Raw genomic sequence first — 22,830 nt, 5'->3', positions numbered from 1 at the left:
GAAGAGTCCAGGAACAGAGACAGACCTTAAGGTCTGCCCCTGGACCCTCTACTCCATACGTCTGAGAAAGTAGACTCAAATCTACAAAAGCGCATTCTATTAGCTTTATGCCACTCATTGCATCTGAGAAAATAGACTCAGGTCTATGAAAGCTCATGCTACCAACTTCTGTCTTTCAGTTAGTCTCAGTGGTGCTACAAGATCCCTTTGCATACTGAATTTCCAGACTAACAAGCTATGTCTTTGAAAATATCTGGAGGCAGAGGTGGCTGGTTTAAACCAGGTTGGTTTACACCAAACAACTTTTTAAAAAAGCACTCTTTTAAAAAAAAAGATTATTCGTTTTTTTAACAGTCAGGCTGTTACTATTATTTTCCAATCCTTTTACTGGGACAACAATGCTTCTTAGAATTTAAATTTTTTAACTTTAACAGTTTATTGGCAGTTGTTCATTGTTAGACCAGTGTCCAGGGTCAGTTCCTGCTTCTATTTCATAGTGCAAGAAATGTCATTCAGAAATTTGTCAATTAACGGAAATTCAACCAAAACAGCTTGTTTTAAAAGAGCACTTTTTAAGAACAACTGTTATTTAAACTAGTGGCCATACCATCTGAACTGCATTTTACTACCTAATTTTCTGATCTAGTTCTACGTCGGTGTAATCCTACACATTAAGACAAAAAAACTGGTTTATGGATCTCTTCAAAAAGAGATTGGACAGTTCCCTGCTGGGGATCCATTAACTGGAAATCCTGCACAGAGCAAGGGATTAGATTCTGTGTCCCATGAGGCACCTTCCATCTCTAGTATTCTCATGGGGCAGTGTTTTATCTGTTTTTATCTTTTAAAAAAATGTTCTAATTATATTGTGTTTACTTTCTGTTTTAAAACTGAATTTTAAAAGAAAACCACACAAGGGAGTTGCCTTTGCCTTCTTCCTCTGAGGCTGAGAGGGTGGGACTTGTCCAAGTTCACCCAGTGGATTTCCTTGGCTGAACAAATATTCGAACCCTGGTCTCCAGAGTTAGAATCATAGAATTGTAGAGTTGGAAGAGACCCCAAGGGCCATCCAGCCCAACCCCATTCTGCCATGCAGGAACTCTTAATCAAAGCATACCTGACAGATGGCCATCCAGCCTCTGTTTAAAGACCTCCAAGGAAGGAGACTCCACCACAATCTCCAAGGAAGGAATGTGTTCCACTGTCGAACAGCCCTTACTCTCAGGAGGTTCCTCCTAATGTTGAGGTGGAATCTCTTTTCCTGGAGCTTGCATCCATTGTTCCAGGTCCTGTTCTCTAGAGCAGCAGAAAACAAGCTTGCTCCCTCCTCCATATGACATCCCTTCAAATATTTAAACAGGGCTTTCATATCACCTCTTAACCTTCTCTTCTCCAGGCTAAACATACCCATCTCCCTAAGGCGTTCCTCATAGGGCTTCATGGTTTCCAGACCCTTCACCATTTTGGTCGCCCTCCTTTGGATGCGCTCCAGTGTCTCAATGTCCTTTTTGAATTGTGGTGCCCAGAACTGGACACAGTATTCCAGGTGGGGCCTGACCAAAGCAGAATAGAGTTGTAGTCTAATGCGCACACCACTACACCATGATGGCTCTAACAGTTCAGCACACCCCATTAAAAGCTCTTTCTTTGAAAAACCTTCCATTCTTAAAAGCACTTTGGAATAAAACAAGTCTTTGCCTTCAAAGCCTGTAGGCAGTCATTGAGAAGGCCCAGTTCAATGATAGCAGCAGTTTGCCAGGGTTTGGAGAGGATGCTAGATGAACTTGAGATCACCTGTTTATGTCTCTTCCTCCCTCTAGCCGAGCTGTCCAGCGTAGCTTGGCCATTATTCGCCAGGCCAAGCAGAAAAAGGAGAAGAAGAAAGAATACTGCATGTATTATAACCGCTTTGGCAAATGCAACCGTGGTGAGAACTGCCCCTACATCCACGACCCGGAAAAGGTAGCAGTCTGTACAAGGTAACCATTATCTTACAGTTGTAGACACTGTTAGTTCAGTATGAAGCGGTATATAAATGAAGCTGTTTAAGGTATCCTTCCTTTTCCCTCCAAGGCACCTCTTTCTGCAGGCACTGCTCTGGATCATTGATGTTCTGTTGTCATTGCTGTCTGAGTTTCACAGTCTACTGGATATTACTGAATGGAGTTATGGATCATCAGTGATTCAGATTATGTGAAGTCGAAGGCTTTCAAGCTTGCTCAGCCGGCATCCATAGTTGTTTGTGTTTTTTTCAGGCTATGTGGCCATGTTCTGGAAGAGTTTATTCCTGATTCAGTTTATATCTAAAAACCCAGATATTAGTGAAGTCTCATTGCACTACTTGGGACTTTCCAAGTAGTGCTACTTTGTGCTGCTGTGATCCTCTCTCTTGCAATCTCATTGAGATTTTGCTGTTGTTGTTAGTTGGGGTTATATCCCACCTTTGCTCTGAAACTGGAATCGAGATGGTTTTTCTATCTGATGCCTTGCCTTTCAAGAGAAAGGCTTTCAATCCATGGGTAGGATGGGGCTGCTCTAGGGCAAGTTGCTGTGCCTTCAGGTCATTTCCGATTTATGGCGACCCTAAGGCAAACCTATCAGAAGGTTTACTCTGCAAGATTTGTTCAGAAGGTTTGCCTTTGCCTTCTTCTGAGGCTGAGAGAGCAAGCTCACCCAGTGGGTTTCCAGTACTGAGCAGGGATTCAAACCCTAGTCCTCCTTAGTCTTGAGCTGCAGAAAAGCCACAAAAATCCAAAAAGCTTTGATAGCTGGAATAGGTGTAAGCCACAGTGCAAGTCAGAGGAGCAGCTGACTACAGCACTAGAGAACCAACAGATGTCCATCTATCCCATCTGAATTAAATGTCCACCCTATTTCAAAATGTTTTTACTTGTCTCCCAATGTCCAGATTGGTTCAGGGTAAGATTTTTAGAGCAAGGGAGATCCACGACTGGCTCTTGGCTCTTTTTAGATTTAAATTAAAGGCAAAACACATTATCTAGCTCAAGCTGCTTGGTCTCTATCGCTAGGAATTGCCATCAAATTGTGCCCAGGAGTGAATTGGGTGCCACTCAGATGACTGACAATGAAGATCTAGAGGTCTAGGTGAGATTCTTTACACATGCAGATAGTTTTTCTGCTGTAGAAATTCATACTGAAGCTGCCGACATGCTGTTGCAGGGGCCACTTCTCACATTACCTTAAGCAAATTCTTTTTTGACTCACACACTTGAGTGTGTATACATGTATATGCGTAACAGAGTGTCACGGGGGAGAGTGACTCATTGCAGCATTGTTTGTCATCAGCAAAGTTCCAAAATGAACCTTCGTACTGTGGAAGCTGTGTTTTATTTTTGTAAAATATGAATGGGTTATAAGCTTGTGGGCAGGCCTCTGTTGCATGTAATGCTATGCTTCTCATTGTGCTTCACCTACTATTTTTAAAGGCTAAAAAAAAACAGTCAGACTTTTGTACCAAAGTAGGAGAAACCATATTAGGCTAGTACCTTCTATGAGATCCTTGTTGGTTGTTGCTGCTGTTGTTATTTCCCACTTTCCCCAAAAAATTAGGACACAAAGTGGCTTTCAAATTAAAACACTACAATTAAAAAGCACTCTTCATCCATAGACTTCCACCTGGAATGCACTTTCACTTGTAATGGCCAACTGCCACATTCAACTCCTTTTGTAGACAGTTTCTAGTTTCAGGAACTAGATCTTCAGTAATTTGTCCACTTAACACATAGCTTTTAGTACTCCAGGACAGGAGTTGCTGGACTGCTGCTTCCAAAATCTCTGGCCATTGCTGTTGTAGAGTGGAGCTGTGGGGTTTAGATCCAGCAACATCTGGAGTGCCATAGATCACTTTCTCCTGCTGTAAATGATCAATGGTGTCTTGTGGGTTGAACCTTTTTAGATGCCAAGTTGATTTATGGATTCACGAGATGAACCAAGAAAGTGTGATGTGGTGAATGTGTTGAACGCCAGGTTGGGTGTACTGCAGGACATAATCTGAAAACAGACCTTACAGCTGTCTGTAATGCAAGAGCCAGGGTGTGTGCCATAGTCTAAGGTAGATCTTCTTAGGTGTTCAGTGTGTGGGGCCATCATTTATTTTTCTAATGTGCTAGGGACCAACACCAAACTGGCAAAAATATATATATTGTGACCTCTAAGGCCCATAAAAGATGGTCCTGGGACCACATTTGGCCCATAGGTCACACTTTGCCCACCTCTGCTTTAGGGGCAGGTGAAACATTAACGTGAATCCCACTGTAGTCATTTCACTGTAGTTATTCCATCATCCAGATGTGTTATTTCTCCTATCATTTTACTTTTTTTGGTGATCCTGCTGATACACAGTACTCTGCCAGCTTGAACACACCCCATATTTTCTGATTTTGGAAGTGGTGCTATGTAAATAAATAAATGATGATGATGATGATCATCATCATCATCATTAATTACGGCAGGACTGGTAAGTTCTTGGATAAAGATGCATCTACACTACAAATATTTCAGTTTGACACCACTTTTAACTGCTATGGCTTCATCCTACAGAATCTTGTGAATTGTAGTTTTGTGAGAAACCAGCATTGTTTGTCAGAGAAGCCTAGAGATCTTGTAAAACTACAAATCCCATGATTCCATAGGATGGGTCTCCAAGACTTAAAGTGGTGTCAAACTGCATTATTTCTACAGGATAGATGCTCGCTAGGAGACTTCCTGGAGGGAAGACCAGGGAGTGCCAGGTAGGATCATAAAATAAAAACCTGAAATCCTTGGAAGCTATTGCTTCCAGTCAGAGTTGGCAATACTGGGCTAGATACTTTTGAAGGTTTGACTGGGTGGACTGATATCTGAAAGGATGTCATGGAGAAGGCAGAGCCAGCTTGTTGTCTGCTGCTTCAGAGACTAGAACGTGAATCAAGGGATTCCACCTAAACATTAGGAAGAACATTAGGAAGAGCAGTTTGGCAGTGGATCTTCCAGAGGTGTTGTAGTTGTGTATTCCTGCATGGCAGGGGGTTGGACTAGGTGGCCCTTGCTGTACCTTCCAACTCTGTGATTTGATAATTCTATTTGATAATCCCTTGATATATCCAGGAGCCATGAATTTTCTAGCAAAGCTCCTTTTAAGGCCTCTCTTTTTTATTCTCTTCTCATGCCTCCTCTCTCTGATCCTCTCACCAGGTTCCTACGAGGCACGTGCAAGAAGACCGATGGATCATGTCCATTTTCACACAAGGTTTCCAAAGAAAAGGTTAGTCCAGCTGAGCCTCAAACTGGCTCCGGAGGGAGCAGCTTCACAGCGGTCGAGTAACAGAATGGCTGCATTTCCAAGTGTTTCAAATCTCATTCATTTGGAAATTGCTTGACAAAGCTGTTCAGCTTATAATGGGAACTCTTCTCTCGTAATGAGAGCAGAGTGCACCTCTTTCGCCAATTTAATGTATCTGTAGTTTCAGCGCGTTAAGCAGAGCGCCAAGTTCCCAGCACCTGGAGCTTCGTGCCACATCACTAGTACTGGCAGCTATGGGCGGAAGAGCCCTCAGCTGGCTACTGCAGTCCCATGTGTGGCCATACTGGCTACTGAGCCAAGACATGCATTGGCCAAAGGTGGCAACTTTGAAAGACATGTGATTCCTTTGCCACAAGCAGAAACTCCCCTTCCTATGATCACATCCAGAACTCAAATAGGAGAATGCAAAACCTTCCCATTCTTTAGGTTGATCAGTTTTCATCCCTTGCCATCCAGGTGTGGGATGCAGAAACTTTTCAAGTGTATATTGCAATCTTGAAGGTTTTTAGGAAGGAGGTTTTAAAAACACATGCATTACAAGAGGCATGTGAAAAATAGCCCTGTGTAAATGAATGAAATAGTTAGTAAGGTATGCATAAAATAGATAGCAATATGTCTTAATTCCTGCATGGCAAAGGTTTGGACTGGATGACCCTTGTGGTCTCTTCCAACTCTAGGATTCTGTAATAAAGAAGAATAAAGCTTGGAAAAGCCTGATGGAGGAATGGGAATCATACAGCCTATGGGTTGCATGCAGCTTTTGAGGGTGTCCCCAAAGCACCCCAAAATGCTGTTAACTATCTCATTAAAAAAAAAAAAACAACAACAGCTGGAATTTTTTTTCTCTAGTGGGGAAAAACACGCTTGGGGAAGACTTGCACAGCTCTCCTGCGAGCATGGCTTAATGGTGACCCAACACACAAAACATAGTTTACCAGACACATACCATTAGAAGCATTGCAAAACTCCAAGCCAGCCAGGTAAACATGGAGAAAACATAGCAGCTGTTAAGTGCCTTGTAGACTGCAGTTTGCAAGGAGTCCGGTCTAGATTTCTTAAGCTGCACAGCTCTGTTGCCACTGTTGAAAGTGCTAAGGCAACTGAGGAAGGAGTGGGCTGCTGAGTTATGTTTAGGCCACTGTGTATTTCATGATTTGAAGCCCCAAAGGCAGGCATTACATGATTTATTCAAGTTGTAGCATTCTAGTATGGATTGCCTGGGGTGGAATTTCCTTTCCTTTTGTTAGCATATTAAAAACATATCCCTGGGGTAAGCAGAATGGAAGCAAAGGGACACTTCTTGTTATTAACTGCTGTCACGTTGACTTCAACTTGCAGCAGCCCTATGATTAAGAGACCTCCAAGGTACCCTGTGATTGACAGCCTTGCTCAGGTCTTGCAAACCCATGGTTTCCTTGCTTGAGTCTGTCCACCTGTAGCATGATTTTCCTCTTCACACCATGGCATTGCCTTCCAATGGTGGTGGGATTGTACGCTCCTGCCAGGCAAGAGGCTATATTCACAGTAGCACTTCTTGTGGTAGGGTCTCCCATGCCAGACAGGCCTTTGCTGAGGAGCCAGACTAAATGTGTCAGGCAGCTACTGGGCAGTAGCAGTACCAGTACCGGTGTGTGTATGTGTGTTGACACTGGTGGAGGATCTCTCAGAGATAACAGTAGGAGCACCACAGCTAGCATTTGTCACTATTGCACAGATGGAGGCACTGGAAAAACACTTCTGAATGCCTTGTTCTGTGAAACCCCTATGATGAGGCAATCCAAAACGAAAAGGACATTTACCCAAAGTTTACCAAAGTTGCTCACCCCTTATTAAATGGCACATTAAGTTTTGTGTAGTGGTTTGAGTGTTGGACTAAGACTCTGGAGACAAGGGTCCAAATTCCTGCTCAACTGTGGAAACTCTCCGCCTCTCAAAGCATCAGAGGATGGCAATAGCAAATCCCCTCTGAAGAAACTTGCCAAGACAACCCTGTGATAGGTTTGCTTTTGGAGCTCCATAAGTTGAAAATGACGTGAAGGCACACAACAACAACATTTAAAAAATGTTCAGGAAATATTATTATTTATTATTATTTTATTTTCTTATTTCCTGCCTTTCTCCCAATATAGGGACTCAAGGTAGTGATATGAAGCTTAAAATCTGGGGTCTCATCCACACTGCAGAAATAAAGCAATTTGCCAAGAAAATCCCATGATCCCAACCCTAGGGTTGCCATATGTTAGGAGTGACCTGAAAGCACACAGCAACTTGCACCAGCCCAGCCCCATGCTACCTATGGATTGAAAAGCCCTTCTCCGCTTGGATCCCCCATTGGGTGAAACGCAGGACATCAGACAGATATGCAAACAGACTTCCCCCATTGAGTTTGGAGCACCTGTCTGCAATCTTGGCAGCCGGGAGAGTGGGCAGAGCGACCGCCTTCCTCTGTCTTTGCTGAGCTCAGAGCCGTTTGTTTGCAGTGATTTATAGCTGAGGGGAAGCCGGCTGCCCGGAGCAAGTGGTGACTTCTGCACTCGCTCTGGTAGCTTCCTGTTAACCTGGTGATTACCAGGAAAGGTGGTGCTAGCCTCATTTATCACAGTCCAACCCAAAGGGAGCGGCTGGTGAGTTAATTCCTACCATGGAAAATGGTTTTTCTGCTGCGCTCGGACTTTGCTGTCAGCTGGGCCCTGCTGTCTCCAAACAAGCCCTTTTGCTTCAAAGGCAGCTTTCCTCATGTTTCTTTATGCACCGAGTACAGAAGCAACATTTCACCTAGAGGCATGACTTCCTTGCCTCCCAGCTACTACAGAGACTGAATTTCCTAGCCTCTAGCTGGGTATGAGGTAGGAGGATGCCTTCTGTTTTTGAGATCTTCTTTCCCAGATCAGTGGGGCATGAACAATCTGTATGAGCCAGTGGGGCGTGTAATCTTCTCCCCTGCCAGGGCAATGGGGCAGACCTTCTTTAGCAGCAGCCCTGGCGGTGCATCCTACAGATCTCTACACACATGGCAACACAAAGACATACTAAAATAAGAGCACTACTAGCACTTACCCCCCAACATTTCAGAGGAGAAAGCCAGGATGTGTGTCTCTGTGTCCAAGAAATATCTCAGACAGCAAAGGTTATTAATGAGGAAGATCACACAAGCTAAGAGAGGGTAGAGCAATTTGCTTTTGCCTGAGCCTCCTGGAAAGGACAAGACTCCTCTCCCCTGGCTGCTGAGTTAATGGCGTGCAAACTACTTTTGTACCTTGAACTCAGTTTGCAGTAACTGAAATAAACTGAGGACAGAAGGGAAAAGTGGGAAGAAGAGGAGGAGGAGGAGGAGAAAGAGAAACGTTTTAAAAGCAATTGAAAAAGTGGGATAACAGAGGATTATTAGATATTGTCTCCACTAAATCAGGTCAGTATGAAGATATGTTTATGATATGATTCTTTTTACTCCTTCTCCCACCTCACTAGTTACGTTTGTTCATTAATTGTCCAGCAAGAACATGTCTTAATATGTGAGCTCAGCAGATGTTTGATGGATATGTTTCTGTACATTGCATATAAAGGAGAACTTAAGAAAGCTATTTTTTGGACGATGAGTCCCAGCTCACATGGTCAGTGTCTGTTAGAAAGAACAGAACTTGCCTCAGAACGGGTGGTATTTGCTCTTTTGTGCTGTAACAGATATTCAGAATTAGTAGGAAGGGAGCTAGAGGAGAATAATGATGATGATGATGATGATGATGATGATGATGATGATACTTATTTCCATGTCATCTTTTCCCAAAATCAGGAGTCAAAGAGGCTTAGAACATTTAATTACAACATGACATTGTTAAAAATTCACAAGATACAAAAGTTAAAACAAGATTAAACAATAAAACAATTAAAAGAAGATTAAAGCATGCATTATTAAACACACACACACACTCCAACACAACAATTAGCAGTATGTAGTGCATTGTGTCAGATGGGCCTTGTATATCAAAAGCCTGTTGGAAGAGAAGAGTCTTTGCTTGTTTGCAAAAAGAAAGTAGGGAGGGTGCCAGCCGGGCCTCTCTGGCGAGAAAGTTCCAGAGCCTGGGAGCAGCCGCCTAGAAGACCCTCTCCCTTGTTCCCACCAAAGGAGCCTGAGAAAGTGGTGGGACAGAGAGGAAGGCCTCTCCAAAAAATCTTATTCTAATGGGCTGATAAAAGGAGATAACAGTCAGATAACCTGGACATGAGCCATGTAGGACTTTAAAGGTCATAACCAGCACTTTGAATTGTGCTTGGAAATGGACCAGTAGGCACAGCTGGCACGCACACTTTAACTGTGCAGTTACACTCCTAGCCAATGCTGAAACCTGGGCTTTCATGCTCAGGGTTGAATCCAGGAGCACATCCAAGTTGCAGGTCTTTCAACAGACCAGAAGCACCTCCTTCTTGTCTGGATTAAGCTTCGGTTTGCTTCCCCTCATCCAGTCCATTACTGATGGATGACAGGCACCAGTTTAGGACCAAAACAGCTTCCTTGGCTTGTGGTGGAAAGGGGTAATAGAGTTGGCTTTCATCTGCATACTGATGGCACAACTCCAGATGACCTCTTTCAGCAGTGTCATGTACAGTTGTCCCTCCACATTCACTGGAGTTAGGGACACAGGATCCCTGTGAATGTGGAAAACCCACAAATAACAAAAATACTATCCTTTGCCCAAGAAAACACTACTCTAGGAATCTCTCAGTCCTCCAGTGCAACTCTGTGGTCAACATCTGCCAAACATTGACCATAGAATTGCTCTGGAGGAGCTACAAATGCCTAGTGGAGAGTTCTCTCTGCTTAAATTTGACCATAGAGGTGCACTGGAAGACCTAGATAATACTAGAGAGATTAATCCACAATTAATCAGATTCGAAAAAGTCAAAACTGCACATGTTGAGGGATGAGTGTATATGTTAAATAGCATGGGGGAAAGAACTGGACCCTGAGGGACCTCACAGGCCAACAGCCAAGGGGTCAACGAAGAGTCCCCAGTCCCACCTTCTGGATTTGCCCCTTCACATGAAGGGATGAGGTCATTGTAAAGCAGTGGCTCCAAGTCCCACCTCATCAAGGTGAACCAGAAGAATACCATGGTTGATGGTATCAAAGGCCACTGAGAGGTCCAGCAGAAACAACAGGGACACTCTCCCCCTATCTAGCTCCCAGCATAGGTCATCCACAACCAGGCCTGAAACCAGATTGAAATGAACCTAGATAATCTGCTTCGTCCAGAAACCCCTGGAGCAGAGAGGCCACCACATGCTCCAGAACCTTGCCTATAAATGGGATGTTATGAGACTGGCCAATAATTATCCAGAATGGTGGAATCCAGGGATGGTTCCCCCCCCCCCCCCAATAATGGCTTTATAATAGCCTCCTTTGGACAAGCTGTGGGGGAGGCTTAATCTCTTTGCCCACCAGTTTCTATGTCCAGCAGCAGGCAAGTCCTGAGTGTCAGGGAGGTGGAGTCGCAGTAGTCTATTGAAATTCCATCCCTCTGACCAAGTGCCAGATCCCTCAGACTGCAAGGCTTGTGTGAGTGTGACAGATTAGGGATACTGTTGGTGTATTGCCAACCTAGTGCTCAACAGAGACCCTTCCTGAGGTAGCCGGGATGGTTTTGGTGCTGGTATTGGAATCCTTCCAGCTTGTAGTAGGATTTCAGCATGCATGCTGAGACTTCCTTGTCAGGAGTGGCTCAGGACCTCATGCTTGCCATGACGTGTGTCCCAAGTAGTATCTAGCCCTACACATGTTTCTGGGCATACTCTGGGTCTTGTTTTCTGTCATGGGTGAGGGAATGTGACCTGAGAATGGAGGAACTATCTCTAGTTCAGATCTCATGGACAGACCTGGTGGGGTTTAGACTTGCTGGGACTCAGAACCTCTGAAGGGGACCCATTAAGATGGTCTGCCCAATGCAGTTTATGGATGTTTTCTGATGGCTCTTGAGGGGTTTCCTGATGCTTTGACAGCTCATCCTGTCGAAATCCTGGCCGCCCTCTAGAATGTTGAAATGGCCAGGGCCATTTAATTTACAAAGCCCTGTATTAGTTCCAGACTATCTGAAAGATGATATCTCCCTACATGAACCTGCCAGAGTCTTGCCAGGCCTAGATCTGGAATGGAGAACCTGATTGCAGGAGACAGGGGGAATCATGAGAAGAAAGAGCAGAGAAGAGAGAGTAGCTGGCAAAGGACCTTAAGTCCTGGAGATTTCCTCTTTCCACCCGACAGAGCTAGTGTCCCAGAAGTTCAGTTTCTGGAAGGTCCAGCATTCAGGTCCATCCACCATGGCTGATGCTGACCTAATGATCTCCATTATCCTCCTGTTTTCCAAGTGGCATATAAATAAGTGACCCTATGCATTTTGGCAGAAATATGTGTTGTAAAACTACAGAACCTCCACCTGTGCCAGTTTTGCAGTAATTAAAAAACAAGGAGTTTTAATTTGTTTGTTCTTGGCTGAGTAGTTGTATGTCCAGTGGCAATTTGGAAGGCATGGCCTACCTACTCGCTATAGACATGTAGACTCCAGGAGGTGTTTTATCTGATTGTTGTTGTTGTTGTTGTTGTTGTTTTTGGAGATTTTCAAAAGAGACAACCAGGACCTTTCCAGAAGGAGCTGACTTTCCCAGCTGAACCTTCGATTCCAGCACAGATCGTGCAGACAGACACAGATCTGACCTGGGAGCATGAGGGCTTGCTGTATTTCAGGAAAACTGGTTGCATCAACACACCCAGGAATGGGCAGGCAATTGGGCTGGAGCCCTGATTTAAAACCGACCATTACAGCTCTGTTTATTTATCTGCTTCAGCTCTCTCGAACAGTATGTATAATAAAATAAAGCCCTAAAGCATTTAAGATCAAAATTAACCAACTCATTAACAAAGGGGGGTGGGAAGCAAAAAAGCGAGGCAGCGGACAATTTCACAGCTCCCTAGCAATCTTCGAGAGCCAGAAGTTGTTTTTTAAAATGAGTTTCTTAAGAATCTGGTACTAATGCATTGGAGAGACCTGGGCAGCCTCCTTTACTATGGAGGATGGGGAAAGGTGGGCAGGATCCACCTGGACCAGGAGGCCTCCACCAAGGGTCCAACTCCAGCGCATTTCTGGCCCAGCGCATGGAAGGGAAAGCTCCTCCTGCTGCATGTGAATGGCTGGGATTGAGGGATGAAGGTTAGCGAGAGGCTAGGGCCGGGGTGGAGGCAGGCTGCTGTTCTGACAGCTTTTCCCCTTGAGGGACTTGACAAGAATCAGCATTTTTCTCCCTAATAGAGCTTCAAAACTCTGTTGTGAGCAATTTGGAAATTCACGTTGAGTTTCGGGTTCATTAGCTGCCGGCTCAGAAAAAGGCATGTGCGCGCCTTCGAAGCCGCCTAATATGGCCGCAGCGCACTAGCGCCTTGCATTAATGTTATTGTTATTTGTGTGGACATAGCGGGGTGCAAACAAGGTTAATTGAAACGAGAACGGCGCTTCCTCTTGGTAATGGCTCAGCCTTGACAGCTGGGAGGGGTTGAGTTTTGCATAAGAGCGGGCTTTATTATCCCTTTTTATTAGAGCTAATTTGATCTCTATATCAAAACCTACATTAAGGGAATCGTTTACGGTCACGCCACTGCCGACAGAAAAGACAGCCCCAGAGCCCTGTCCTTTATTTTAATGTCTGCAGTTAAAAGACAATTAAAAATAAACTCTTTGCTTTTAAAGCTCCACTGTTTTCTTTTTCTGCATGGCTTTTAGCCTTGCATCTCGCTCGGTCTCCTCTCGTTCTTTCCCTCCTCCCATCCCACTTTGCTTCTCACTCTAGCAAACTAATTCAGTTAAAGTCCTAATAGGTCCTTTGGGGGAAAGTTGTCTTCCCCCTGCGTAGCTTCGCCTGTGCTTATTGTGCATTTGTAAATATTGGTTTGAGGATACCTGGACCTGCAGGATTTAAAGAGATGGCACTTTGCTGAAGGATTACTCTTCCGCTGGACAATAAGCCAGTGTTTTGTCGGGCTGTTGTTTTCTTCTTTTTCTAGTTGAGATGAGCAGCGGGAGAAGAGAAAAAAGGGTGGCTAGGAAGAGAAATGTGGGAAGGCGAGCAAGCATCCAGAACAACCACCTCACCAACCATCTGGTAGCTTTGGGACTTGGGCTTTGTCTGTGATGCTAGGATGGTTTTAAAGTTCTCCTCTGGGTGTAGCTACACCATGTGTAGCTGCAAAGTCACTTGGGAGAGGAGGTGGCAGAAGAAGAACCAGAAAGATCACTGTCAGTTCAGATGAGCACAGAGTTGCTAGCAGAAATGGCTCACTGGCCTTGTTACTTTCCAGGTAGAAATTCCAAAATCCGGGAACCTTTTATTACATGCAAAGCTTGTGTTCAGCCTCTGGTGCCCCCACCAAACCTACTATCAGTAGCTATTAAGGTAGAGAGAAATGGAGCCATTATTGCAGGCTGCTAATTCCTTTTTAATTATAGCAAATGGCTGAAGGGGCCAGAGTGCTGACTGATCTCACATCTGCCTCTTCATGCAATTGGTTTTGCTGTGCTTCTTCTTGGTGCCAGGCTCTGTAGAGAATTAGGGTTGCCAGGTTAGGGCAGCCCCCAGGCTTGAGAGTTCAGGAGCAAAACCTGAGACTTAGGGGAGATGGCCATCACCCCTTGTGATTTCAAAAGGCCTGGCCATGTTACAAGGGAGATGTTGAACCCTTTGTGATGGAGTTGAGCAGGATATGATAAGCGAATGGACCTGAGAGCAAATCAGGCCTGAACTCTACCTGGAAGCCAAGATAACTAAACTGAGGTTGGTGGTTGTGCCTTCAATTCATTTCCAAATGATCGAGACCATAAGGTGAACCTAAGACAGGGTATTTTTGGCAAGATTTGTACAGTACAGGCTTGCCTTTGCCTTCCTTCGAGGTTGAGAGATTGCCACTTGCCCAGATCACCCAGTTGGTTTCCATGGGGAGCGGGTAATTCAAACTGGTCTCCAGAGTTTGGTCTCTGGTCTCCAGAATCTGGCCTCCAAACTCTGCTCCAATCCCATCAAGACTGAAAAATGTATGATGCCTTACCTCTACAATACAGTAAAGGTAATGTGCTTAGACAAGTCTGTGTTTCTCCTTAAGGGGAATGTATATTTGTGTATCAGTGACTGCATATAACGAAATAGTCTAAAAAACTAATAGAGAGCCTATTCATTCTGCCAAATAAGTAGCCTGAGATTCTAAGACTTAAGAGTGCTAGAGTGGAGTGTTAGTATGGTTATACTAATCATAACTATATGGCCTTTACTGTGGTTGGTTCACAAGTTGGGATCCCAGAGTGATAAAAGGGCCTCCAAATAGCTGATAGATAGCAAAGAGCCCTCAGTCTAAAAAGATAAGGGTGGGGAATCCATTTCTATTTCAGATCTCCCTCCCACGGGAGGGCCTCTTGTTTGGTTGGCCTCTTGTTTGCCCCCTAGGGCTAGAGTTAGGGTTATGTGCTGTGCTTTTACCTTTTTATTCTGTTTCTAAATACAGTTTTAAATGGTTTTAACTACGTATTCTTAATGCAATTCTTTTTAAAGTTGATTTCCAACTTCTGTATCGTAGGAGTTTAACAATGCTTTCTGTTATTTTGTGGTAAGCCATGTTGGGGTATGTATCAGGTGGAAGGGAGGGCGTTAAATAAAGGCTGTCCTTTCTTTCTTTCCTCTTGCAGATGCCCGTGTGTTCGTACTTCCTGAAAGGTATCTGCAATAACAGTGATTGTCCCTACAGCCACGTCTATGTCTCCAGGAAAGCAGAGGTCTGCTCTGACTTTTTGAAGGGCTATTGTCCCTTGGGAGAGAAGGTAAGGCTGGGGCAGACTCGGACCCTCCACCAAATCCTGCTGAGATGTACCTCTTGCACAGCTAAAAGTTTATGTGCACCTTTGCTGGTTCTTTTTTAAATTTAAATTTTTAAATTATTCCCCCCTCCCCTCAAATTAACAGTATATTTATGACAATATACCCAATGCCATCATAGGTTATCAAATGAAATCACCTATTAATAATATATTGTCTTTCTCTGTTGTCTTTTTGACAACAGGTTAAGATTTTTCTTTTGTAGTAAGCCTTTGGGAACTGATTTTTAACAAGAGAAGAGCGCTTTATGGTGCCGTATTGTTTAGTTTTTGTTTTAAAGTAAGATTTTTAATGGTTTAGGGGTGGGGTGGGAGGAGATGGAGACATCATTAGGAGCAAAGAAATGAAGAGATCAGAAAACACAGCCTCAAAGACCTTTGGTCCTAGGGGAGAGGAAGCAATAGGAAGAGTTCTGACCAAGGACTCACTTAGGAGAGGTTTTAGCTCCTTCACCAAGAACTGAACCAAAAATAAAAGAAAGAAAGAAAGAAGAAAGGAAAGATTTTAAATAGTTTTAATCCTGTTATTGCTTTATACTGTTTGAATCTTAGTTTTGTGTGGGTTTTAACTATATGAAATTTTAACGTGCAGCTGGTCCTCCACATTTGTGGCTTTGATGAATGTGGTCCTCCAGCACAACTCTGCCAGCTGTTAACCATAGAGTTGTGCTGGGGAACCTAGAGTAAACACTCCTTTAGTCATTTGTAGGTCCTTCAGCATGGTTCTATGATCAGCTTCTAGCAGATGTTGACAATAATAATAATAATAATAATAATAATAATAATTTTATTTATATTTCCCGCCTCTCCCTGCGGATTGAGGTGGGATAACATCAATAAAAATACAATACCATGTAAAATACAGTCAATAAAATAATGACATTATTATTAATTCGATAAAATAGCTAAGTTATCATCCAAAATTCATACACTCATATTCAGAAGTGGAATCTTTTCTTAATATCTCTGATAAAAGTTCAGGTGGGTAGACCTGCCAGAAGAGATCCGTTTTAAGTGCCTTCTTAAAGGCATCTAAGGTGGTAATAAGACAGATCTCCTCCAGTAGGCTGTTCCATAATCTGGGGGTCACTGCACTAAACGCTCTGTGGGAAGTTGTCATTCACCTGGTCTTTGGATACTCTAATACAGTGTGCCCTTATTTTACATGGGGGATCCGTTCTGAACTCCCTCGTGTAAAGCAAATACCTCCTGTGTTCAAGCCCCATTTAAATGAATGGGGCTCCTGCATGCAGTGGTGCGGTGGCACGGAGGCACACGCGCCCCATGGGTGTGCACCCCATTCATCCCTATGGATCGCGCTGTAATCTGTTCTCTTTTGTGAGCAGCCTGGCGTCCTGGTATGGGAGAAAGGTGGGATATAAATTAATGGATGGATGAATGGATAATTAGATGGGCTTTTCTATTTATTTATTTTTTATTTGCTTTATATGCCATCTTTCTCCCAGAGTGGGACCCCAGGTGACTTCCAAAGAGAATTGGTTAAAAAAAAACAACCCACATACAGCTGCATATGCTTCCACCAATATGTGATGTCTGTTATTAGTTACTCTGACATATTAATAGCCTCTACACCAAATAAGCTGTTGGTTTTTGGGCGCTCCCTCTTTGCCATTCAGTTCTTGACAAGACATTTGAAATGGTTACCATGTCACAACCAAGTTGTTCTCCTCCAATTCTCCTCTCATCCTGTGAAAATGGCTGGTCAGTTTTTCTGCAAGGGGAACTGGCCATATTCTGTAAAGGTTCCTATGAAATGAGAGTCCTTGGGCATTTCTCCAAGTGCTAGAAATTGGAACCGCTGTTGCTGTTGGCGGTGCTCTTTCCACATGACGGTGCTGCAGTGGTCCTTCAGGGATCCTTCAGTGTCTGCACCGGAGAAGGACATCCCTTCACCATCTTTTTACCCTCTTGGTTCTCAGGATTGTTGATGGGTAGACAGGGCCTGTCAAAAAGGTTTCTTCCACCGCACAAAATGGTGGAGATGGCCTCAAGCCATTAATAGGAATATCTACAACATTAATAGGAATGTCTATAGGATGGGTCCATGTGCCTTTTTTCTATTTCTGTTAAATGGGGTGAGAAGTAGTGGAAGGAACTATTTTTCCTCCCACATAAACTTGGTTGGTCACACTGGTGCAACCTGCATGACTGGAAGTGATGTCACATCACATCTAGTTTAATTTTTGGTTGATATTATTGGTCCATTTGGGGAGTGGGATTGGTTTTTATGGGAGGGTGCAGTCATGAGGGCAAATACCCGGCATGTCCTTGAGTGGGATCCAGGAAATTGAAGTTGTTCTGAAAACAGTGACTGCATATCAGCAAGTCTCTGATCGGACAGCAGAAAGGATGCTGAGAAAAAGATTTGGTTCCTCCATTGTGAGAGGATTTTGAGGGACTGCCTGGATCAAACTCCACAGCAGTGCTTGAATAAAAGGACTGCTCTGGAGCGGAAAGAAATACTATCCACTTGAAAGAAAAAGGAAAGCAAAACATTAAGTGAAAGTTGGATGAAATCAACGGTGGTGGTGTGGCAGGGAACAGCATCTTTAGGAAGAAAGTGGGCAGTTTTGGCTGCCCTTGGAGGGTCCCATGGAGAGAAGAAACGTGAATGGAACCTGACCTTTCTGACAGTTACCTTTTGCCTTTGCCAAAGGACAGAACTGACTCTGTTGGCTTTAAGAAGGAGGGCTCATTCCTTCTGTCCTCCCGACAGGCCCTCAGCAAAGGTGCTCCTGACACTGGTGTGACTGAGAGAAGGACCTCCAAGGAGGATCTTAAATCTCGAGTAAGCTCATTGAGAGAGGCACAGTCTTCAAGGCAGTCTGGACCAAAGCCTTATAGGGTTTGGAAGGTCATGTCCAGCATTCCAACCTGTCCCTGAAAACAGAGTGGTAGGCAGTCTGGTTGGCCACCATGCCCAAGTAGCCCTTGGTCCAATCCAGCCTCTCTTCTTGTGTCCATCTGGGAGGTATTTGACATAAGCAGTGTGACATTTAGAAGGTCAGTATGGAATGCCTTTCTCCCAATTGTAGGGGCAACTGGGAAGCAAAGCCATGGCAGAAGAACAATTCCAAGAGGGGATAGTTGGCAGTCAGAGGATGCTAGCAAATCCTCTTTTGCCAACGGGGTTTTGAAGCAAAGCCCAAAACTACGTCTGGTTTGTGGCAGGAGACGTTCCCTCCGAAATGAAATCCCCATTATCAGGGCAGCCTTTCCAGAGTTCCGGCACAAGTCACCCAGCCAGCATGTGTACAATTATTTTAAAATATTCCAATTTAAATGAAAATATAAAAGAGATATTTAGAATATTTATTCTATTAGCGAACGTGCTTACTGCATCACTTTTGGAGTGTCAGAAAAGCATTCTCCTACAGATGATGGATAGCAGCCCATAATTATATGGGGAGGGGGGATTGCTGAGCAGGCCATATTTAGCTGGTAAGAAGAAATACCCGGCCTGGGCCATCGAGGGTTAATTTTATTCTCCAAATAATATAAAAAGTGCTGAGTCTGTTCCTTTTGCACAAAGTAGAAAGTCCTCAAATGGACCCCGGAGAGTTTATAATATTCTACTGAATCAAGTAAAAATGTTAACCTTGCTTCATAAAACGATGGCTTGTTAAAGATGCGCAGTCCCTTTTCTTGTGAATAATTTAGAAAGGGAGTAAATCTCTTCTCATTCTGCTTTTCTTTTCTTTCTCTTTCCCCCCTCCCCGCCGCCTTTTTCCCTTGTCCGAGATGCGGCACAGCCCAGCTGTCTATGGGTTTTAACTTTTAAAGGACGAGGGAAAGCAGGAAAGCAGGAGAGAAATTTAGAGTCTGCAGGGCATGCATGTTTAGAAACCAAGGGTGCAAACTCCTTCAAAGGCAGAATTACACCTAATGGACATCTGTTCCCTTGAAAGCTTCCAGAATGGGTCTTAGAGTCTTCCTTTCCTTCGCTTGAAACATATTTCTGAGATGCAGAGCTGCTTTCCTTGCAGGGGACTGGATGGCCCTTGTGGTCTCTTCCAACTCTACGATTCTATGATTCTATGACATTTTACGGACTTAAACCCTTGTGGCCTATGCGACCAGGCTTTTGGGTTCTAGAGTCCTTGGTAGCATCCTGATCAAACGTGAAATGTTCAAGGGCTTAGTGAAAGTTAGCTTGTATTTAATAGGCCTTCCCATTTAGCTGGCTGGGACCAGATTGTGGCTGGAAATGGACTGGGTGAACCAACTTTTTTGTCCTGTTAATAACTTGCTTGTCCTGTTCTCATAGCTATTATGATAGGAGATGCTTCATGTGTGTGCACTTCAAGTCCCTTTCTTTGTTTCAGTACTATGTAAACCTGGTGAGTTCTCTGGCCTTGCCAGGGAAGTAAGTGTACCCTCGCCAGGTAACGTGCCTATGGTGGAATCTGGGTAGAATATCACATTGATATTCTTGGATGCATTTTAAACAAAACAAAATGGGGGGAAAGCCACCCATGCACCCAGAGGATGCTGTCCATTGTGTTTCCGAGGGAGCTGCTGGTCCTAGTCGCATCTCCTCCAAGGGCAAGCAATGCTGTGCTCCATCTCTACCTCATATGCAAGTTCAGATAATGAACTTGATAATGTTCAGATAATGGAATTGTCTCCAAATTTTACCTACTCTCAGTGGGAAGTTGCCTGTCACATCTCTGCATGGAGCCACAACTCTGGTTACAATTTTGGGGTGATGGTGTGTTTCCAGAATGCACCTGCTGTATTGTTCTCTCCCTGCTTCTGCCCATTTTCCTGCTAGACATGGATGCAGTTCAGACAATTTCCAATGAACTTTCAAAAGTCACCATTCTGGTCTTTTCCCTTTATTCCTCTCCTTTCTCTCTCTCTCCCTCTGTCTTTACAAGGTTGCCATTAAAAGAAAATCCATTATTATATAGAATTCATTGTGTGCTCTTTCCCGCTTCTGTAAGTACATTTTGTGACCATTTCTGCCCAGCTTCTCTGAATTGGGAAGATCAACCTTTGCTTATCTCATGAGCTGTAATTTTGTCCCTAGGAGAGGTCTTTTTATGAGAAGAGACACTTGTTTCCCTTGTGCTGATTTTTTGGGTTAGAAGCAACCCACTTTGCATTAAAGAGAGCCAGCTCTCTCCTTGCTTTGGGCTTCCATTTCATCCCAGGCTGCTTCTTCCATGTCTGCCCTACAGAATAAAGCAGAGAGGGGCAAAGTGAAGTCTATGGGCTTCAGCTGCTCTCCAGGGAGTTTTTGGGACCCCCAAAATAGGGGTCAACTATTTTTTTACTCCCACATGCCCTCTAGATACACAGGGGCTTTTAAATGACATTTGGGGGGGGGGCTCTTGGGCTCTTTTCTAAAAGACAAAATTAAAAAAAAACCCACTGTGGAGTCCTGGTTGTTCCCTGTTGTTAAAAAGGACCTTTCCTAAGTCTAAAATGTTCCCCATGCAACCAGAGAGCATTTGGGAGCAAAACCAATTGAGGTACATTGGGGTTGCAGCCCTCCAAGTCTTCTGGAGAAGTAATGTGGCTCCCTACCCACCCATAGTTGCCCATTCCTGGAGTAGAGGGAATATTTGGGCTAGATATTTAAAGTTATCTTCAAAAAGATTTTGGCATTGCATATTTTTCAACTGTCCCAACTTGGCGGAACTAATCTTCTGTCATCCCACTTTTTTAGCTTTAGAGGAAAGCCATAGCAAACCTCTGAATAAATCATGATGGACATAGCAAGGTATAGTGCTTTGAGTGTTGGACTAGGATTCTAGAAGATGGGGGTTAATACGTACCCAGCCCCAGAAATCCGCTCGGGGGACCTTGGGCATGTCCCACTCTTTCAGCCTAAGAAGAAGGCAATGGCAAACCTGTTCTGAATATGAAGTCGAAGGCTTTCATGGCTGGCATCCATAGTTTTTTGTGGGTTTTTTGGTGTATGTGGCCATGTCCTCTTCAGAGAATGCTGGCATGGAAGAGAGTGCTGTGTGTGTGTGTGTGTGTGTGTGTGTGTGTGTGTGTGTGTACTGTGTGACCCTGGGTAGGGAGGTGTGATTTCCATATTAATCTGTGTATTGTTCTGTTGTTGAATGGCAAAGCCTCAGGGTGGGAAGATATGCAAAGAGGATTAGTGTCTGTTTAATTGGTTATCATTGTCTGCTGGGAAAACCCCTGACCCTGGATGGTTTTCATTTGCATTTGCTGGGTCTTGATTTTAGTGTTTTTCAGGACTGGAAGCCAAAATCCTCCCTACCCAGGGTCACACATTATATATGTACCCAACTCTCTTCCATGCCAGCATTCTCTGGAGATGCCAGCCACAGATGCCGACAAAACGTCAGGAATAAACTCTTGTAGGACATGGCCACATAGCCCGAAAAACCCACAAAAAACCGCTCAGAATAAATCTGGCCAAGAAACCCCAAGGAGAGGGTTGTCACAAGTCAGAGGCAACTTAAAATCACTAAGAGAGCCAGCATGGTGGTAAGGGCTGGTGTGATGCAGTGGTTAGAATGTTGTTTTAGAAATCTGGGAGACCAGGATTCGAATCTCTGCTCAGATATGGAAAGCCACTGGGCCATTCACACTCTCCCAGCCTGAAAGGCAAAAACAAACTCCCTCTGAACAAATCTTGCCAAGAAACCCCCATGATAAGTTTGCCCTCCTCAGGTTGCCATAAGTTGTGAGCCAGAGGTCCTGACAGGAGCATGTGCCATTTATCTTGCAGATCAATTTAAGAAGGATGGTGGCCAGAAGGTCATGACTCAAGGGAAGGAGCACTATACTGACAGTTGTGATGCGGTGGCCTTGTTCATTCCATTGATCCAACATGACTAGCTGCCTTTAATGTGAAATCCTAAATTTCCATTGGCTTTCTTTATTTATTAAAACATATACATCCCAAGAACTCAGGGAGGAAGAAAAAAAAACCCAAATTAAAAACAATTTGAAACAGTTGAAATTTAGAGGAATTCAAATCTAAGGCCAAATTCCTTCTGGTATCTTATTCACATGTAAGTTCTCCTACAGAAGTGGTTGTTCATTTTTGTCCAATGGGGAATGGCTGCATTCAGTTCATGGTTGCAAAAGTGGAACTGTGCAAATTGTATATTATATATCCAGATGTGCCTAGCTGCACACGAGCATTTAGTTGTGCATTGGGTGTGGGTTCAGTTGTGTTACTATAAAAGCAACTAAAACTTACATTTGCTCTGCAAAAGGAGCAAAGTTATCCCTTCTTAACTTGCAGTCTGATGTAGTTGTATGTCCATTACTAGAGAGGTGTTTTGATTAAAAGTAACTACAGGTTGAGTTTCCCTTATCCAAAATGCATGGGATCAGATGTGTTTTGGCTTTTGGGATTTTTTGGAGTTTGGAATACTTGTATTTGCATATAAGTACATAATGAGATATCTTGGAGGTGGGGCCCAAATCTAAACACAAAATTCATTTGATATGTGAGCCAGTAGTTTGCGTGTTGGACTGTGACTCTGGAGACTTGGCCAGGAAACCTCCTGGGTGACCTTGGGCAAGTCACATACTCTCAGCCTCAGGGAAAGCAGTGGCAAACCTCTGAACAAATCTTGCCAAGAAAACACCATGATAGGATCTCTGTAA

At 43.9% G+C, this 22,830-nt stretch overlaps 1 protein-coding gene across 3 annotated transcripts in view; it reads left to right on the top strand.

The window, feature by feature from the left end:
- The window catches only part of ZC3H3 (zinc finger CCCH-type containing 3), a 321,156-nt gene that overhangs the window by 240,039 nt on the left and 58,287 nt on the right, over nucleotides 1-22,830 (top strand). For all 3 annotated transcript variants that reach the window (XM_089518124.1, XM_089518123.1, XM_089518125.1), the window contains exons 7-9: nucleotides 1,821-1,979; nucleotides 5,194-5,263; nucleotides 15,019-15,150. In XM_089518124.1, coding sequence (XP_089374250.1) covers nucleotides 1,821-1,979; nucleotides 5,194-5,263; nucleotides 15,019-15,150 — 361 coding nt within the window. The remainder of the gene's footprint in view (nucleotides 1-1,820; nucleotides 1,980-5,193; nucleotides 5,264-15,018; nucleotides 15,151-22,830) is intronic.

This window comes from Sceloporus occidentalis, unplaced genomic scaffold, assembly GCF_023333645.1.
Source record: "Sceloporus occidentalis isolate IW3139 unplaced genomic scaffold, rSceOcc1.0.p SCAF_3, whole genome shotgun sequence".
Taxonomy (NCBI): Eukaryota; Metazoa; Chordata; class Lepidosauria; order Squamata; family Phrynosomatidae; genus Sceloporus; species Sceloporus occidentalis.
The sequence above is the reverse complement of the archived record's forward strand: the minus strand, read 5'-3'. Positions and strand labels throughout refer to the sequence as shown.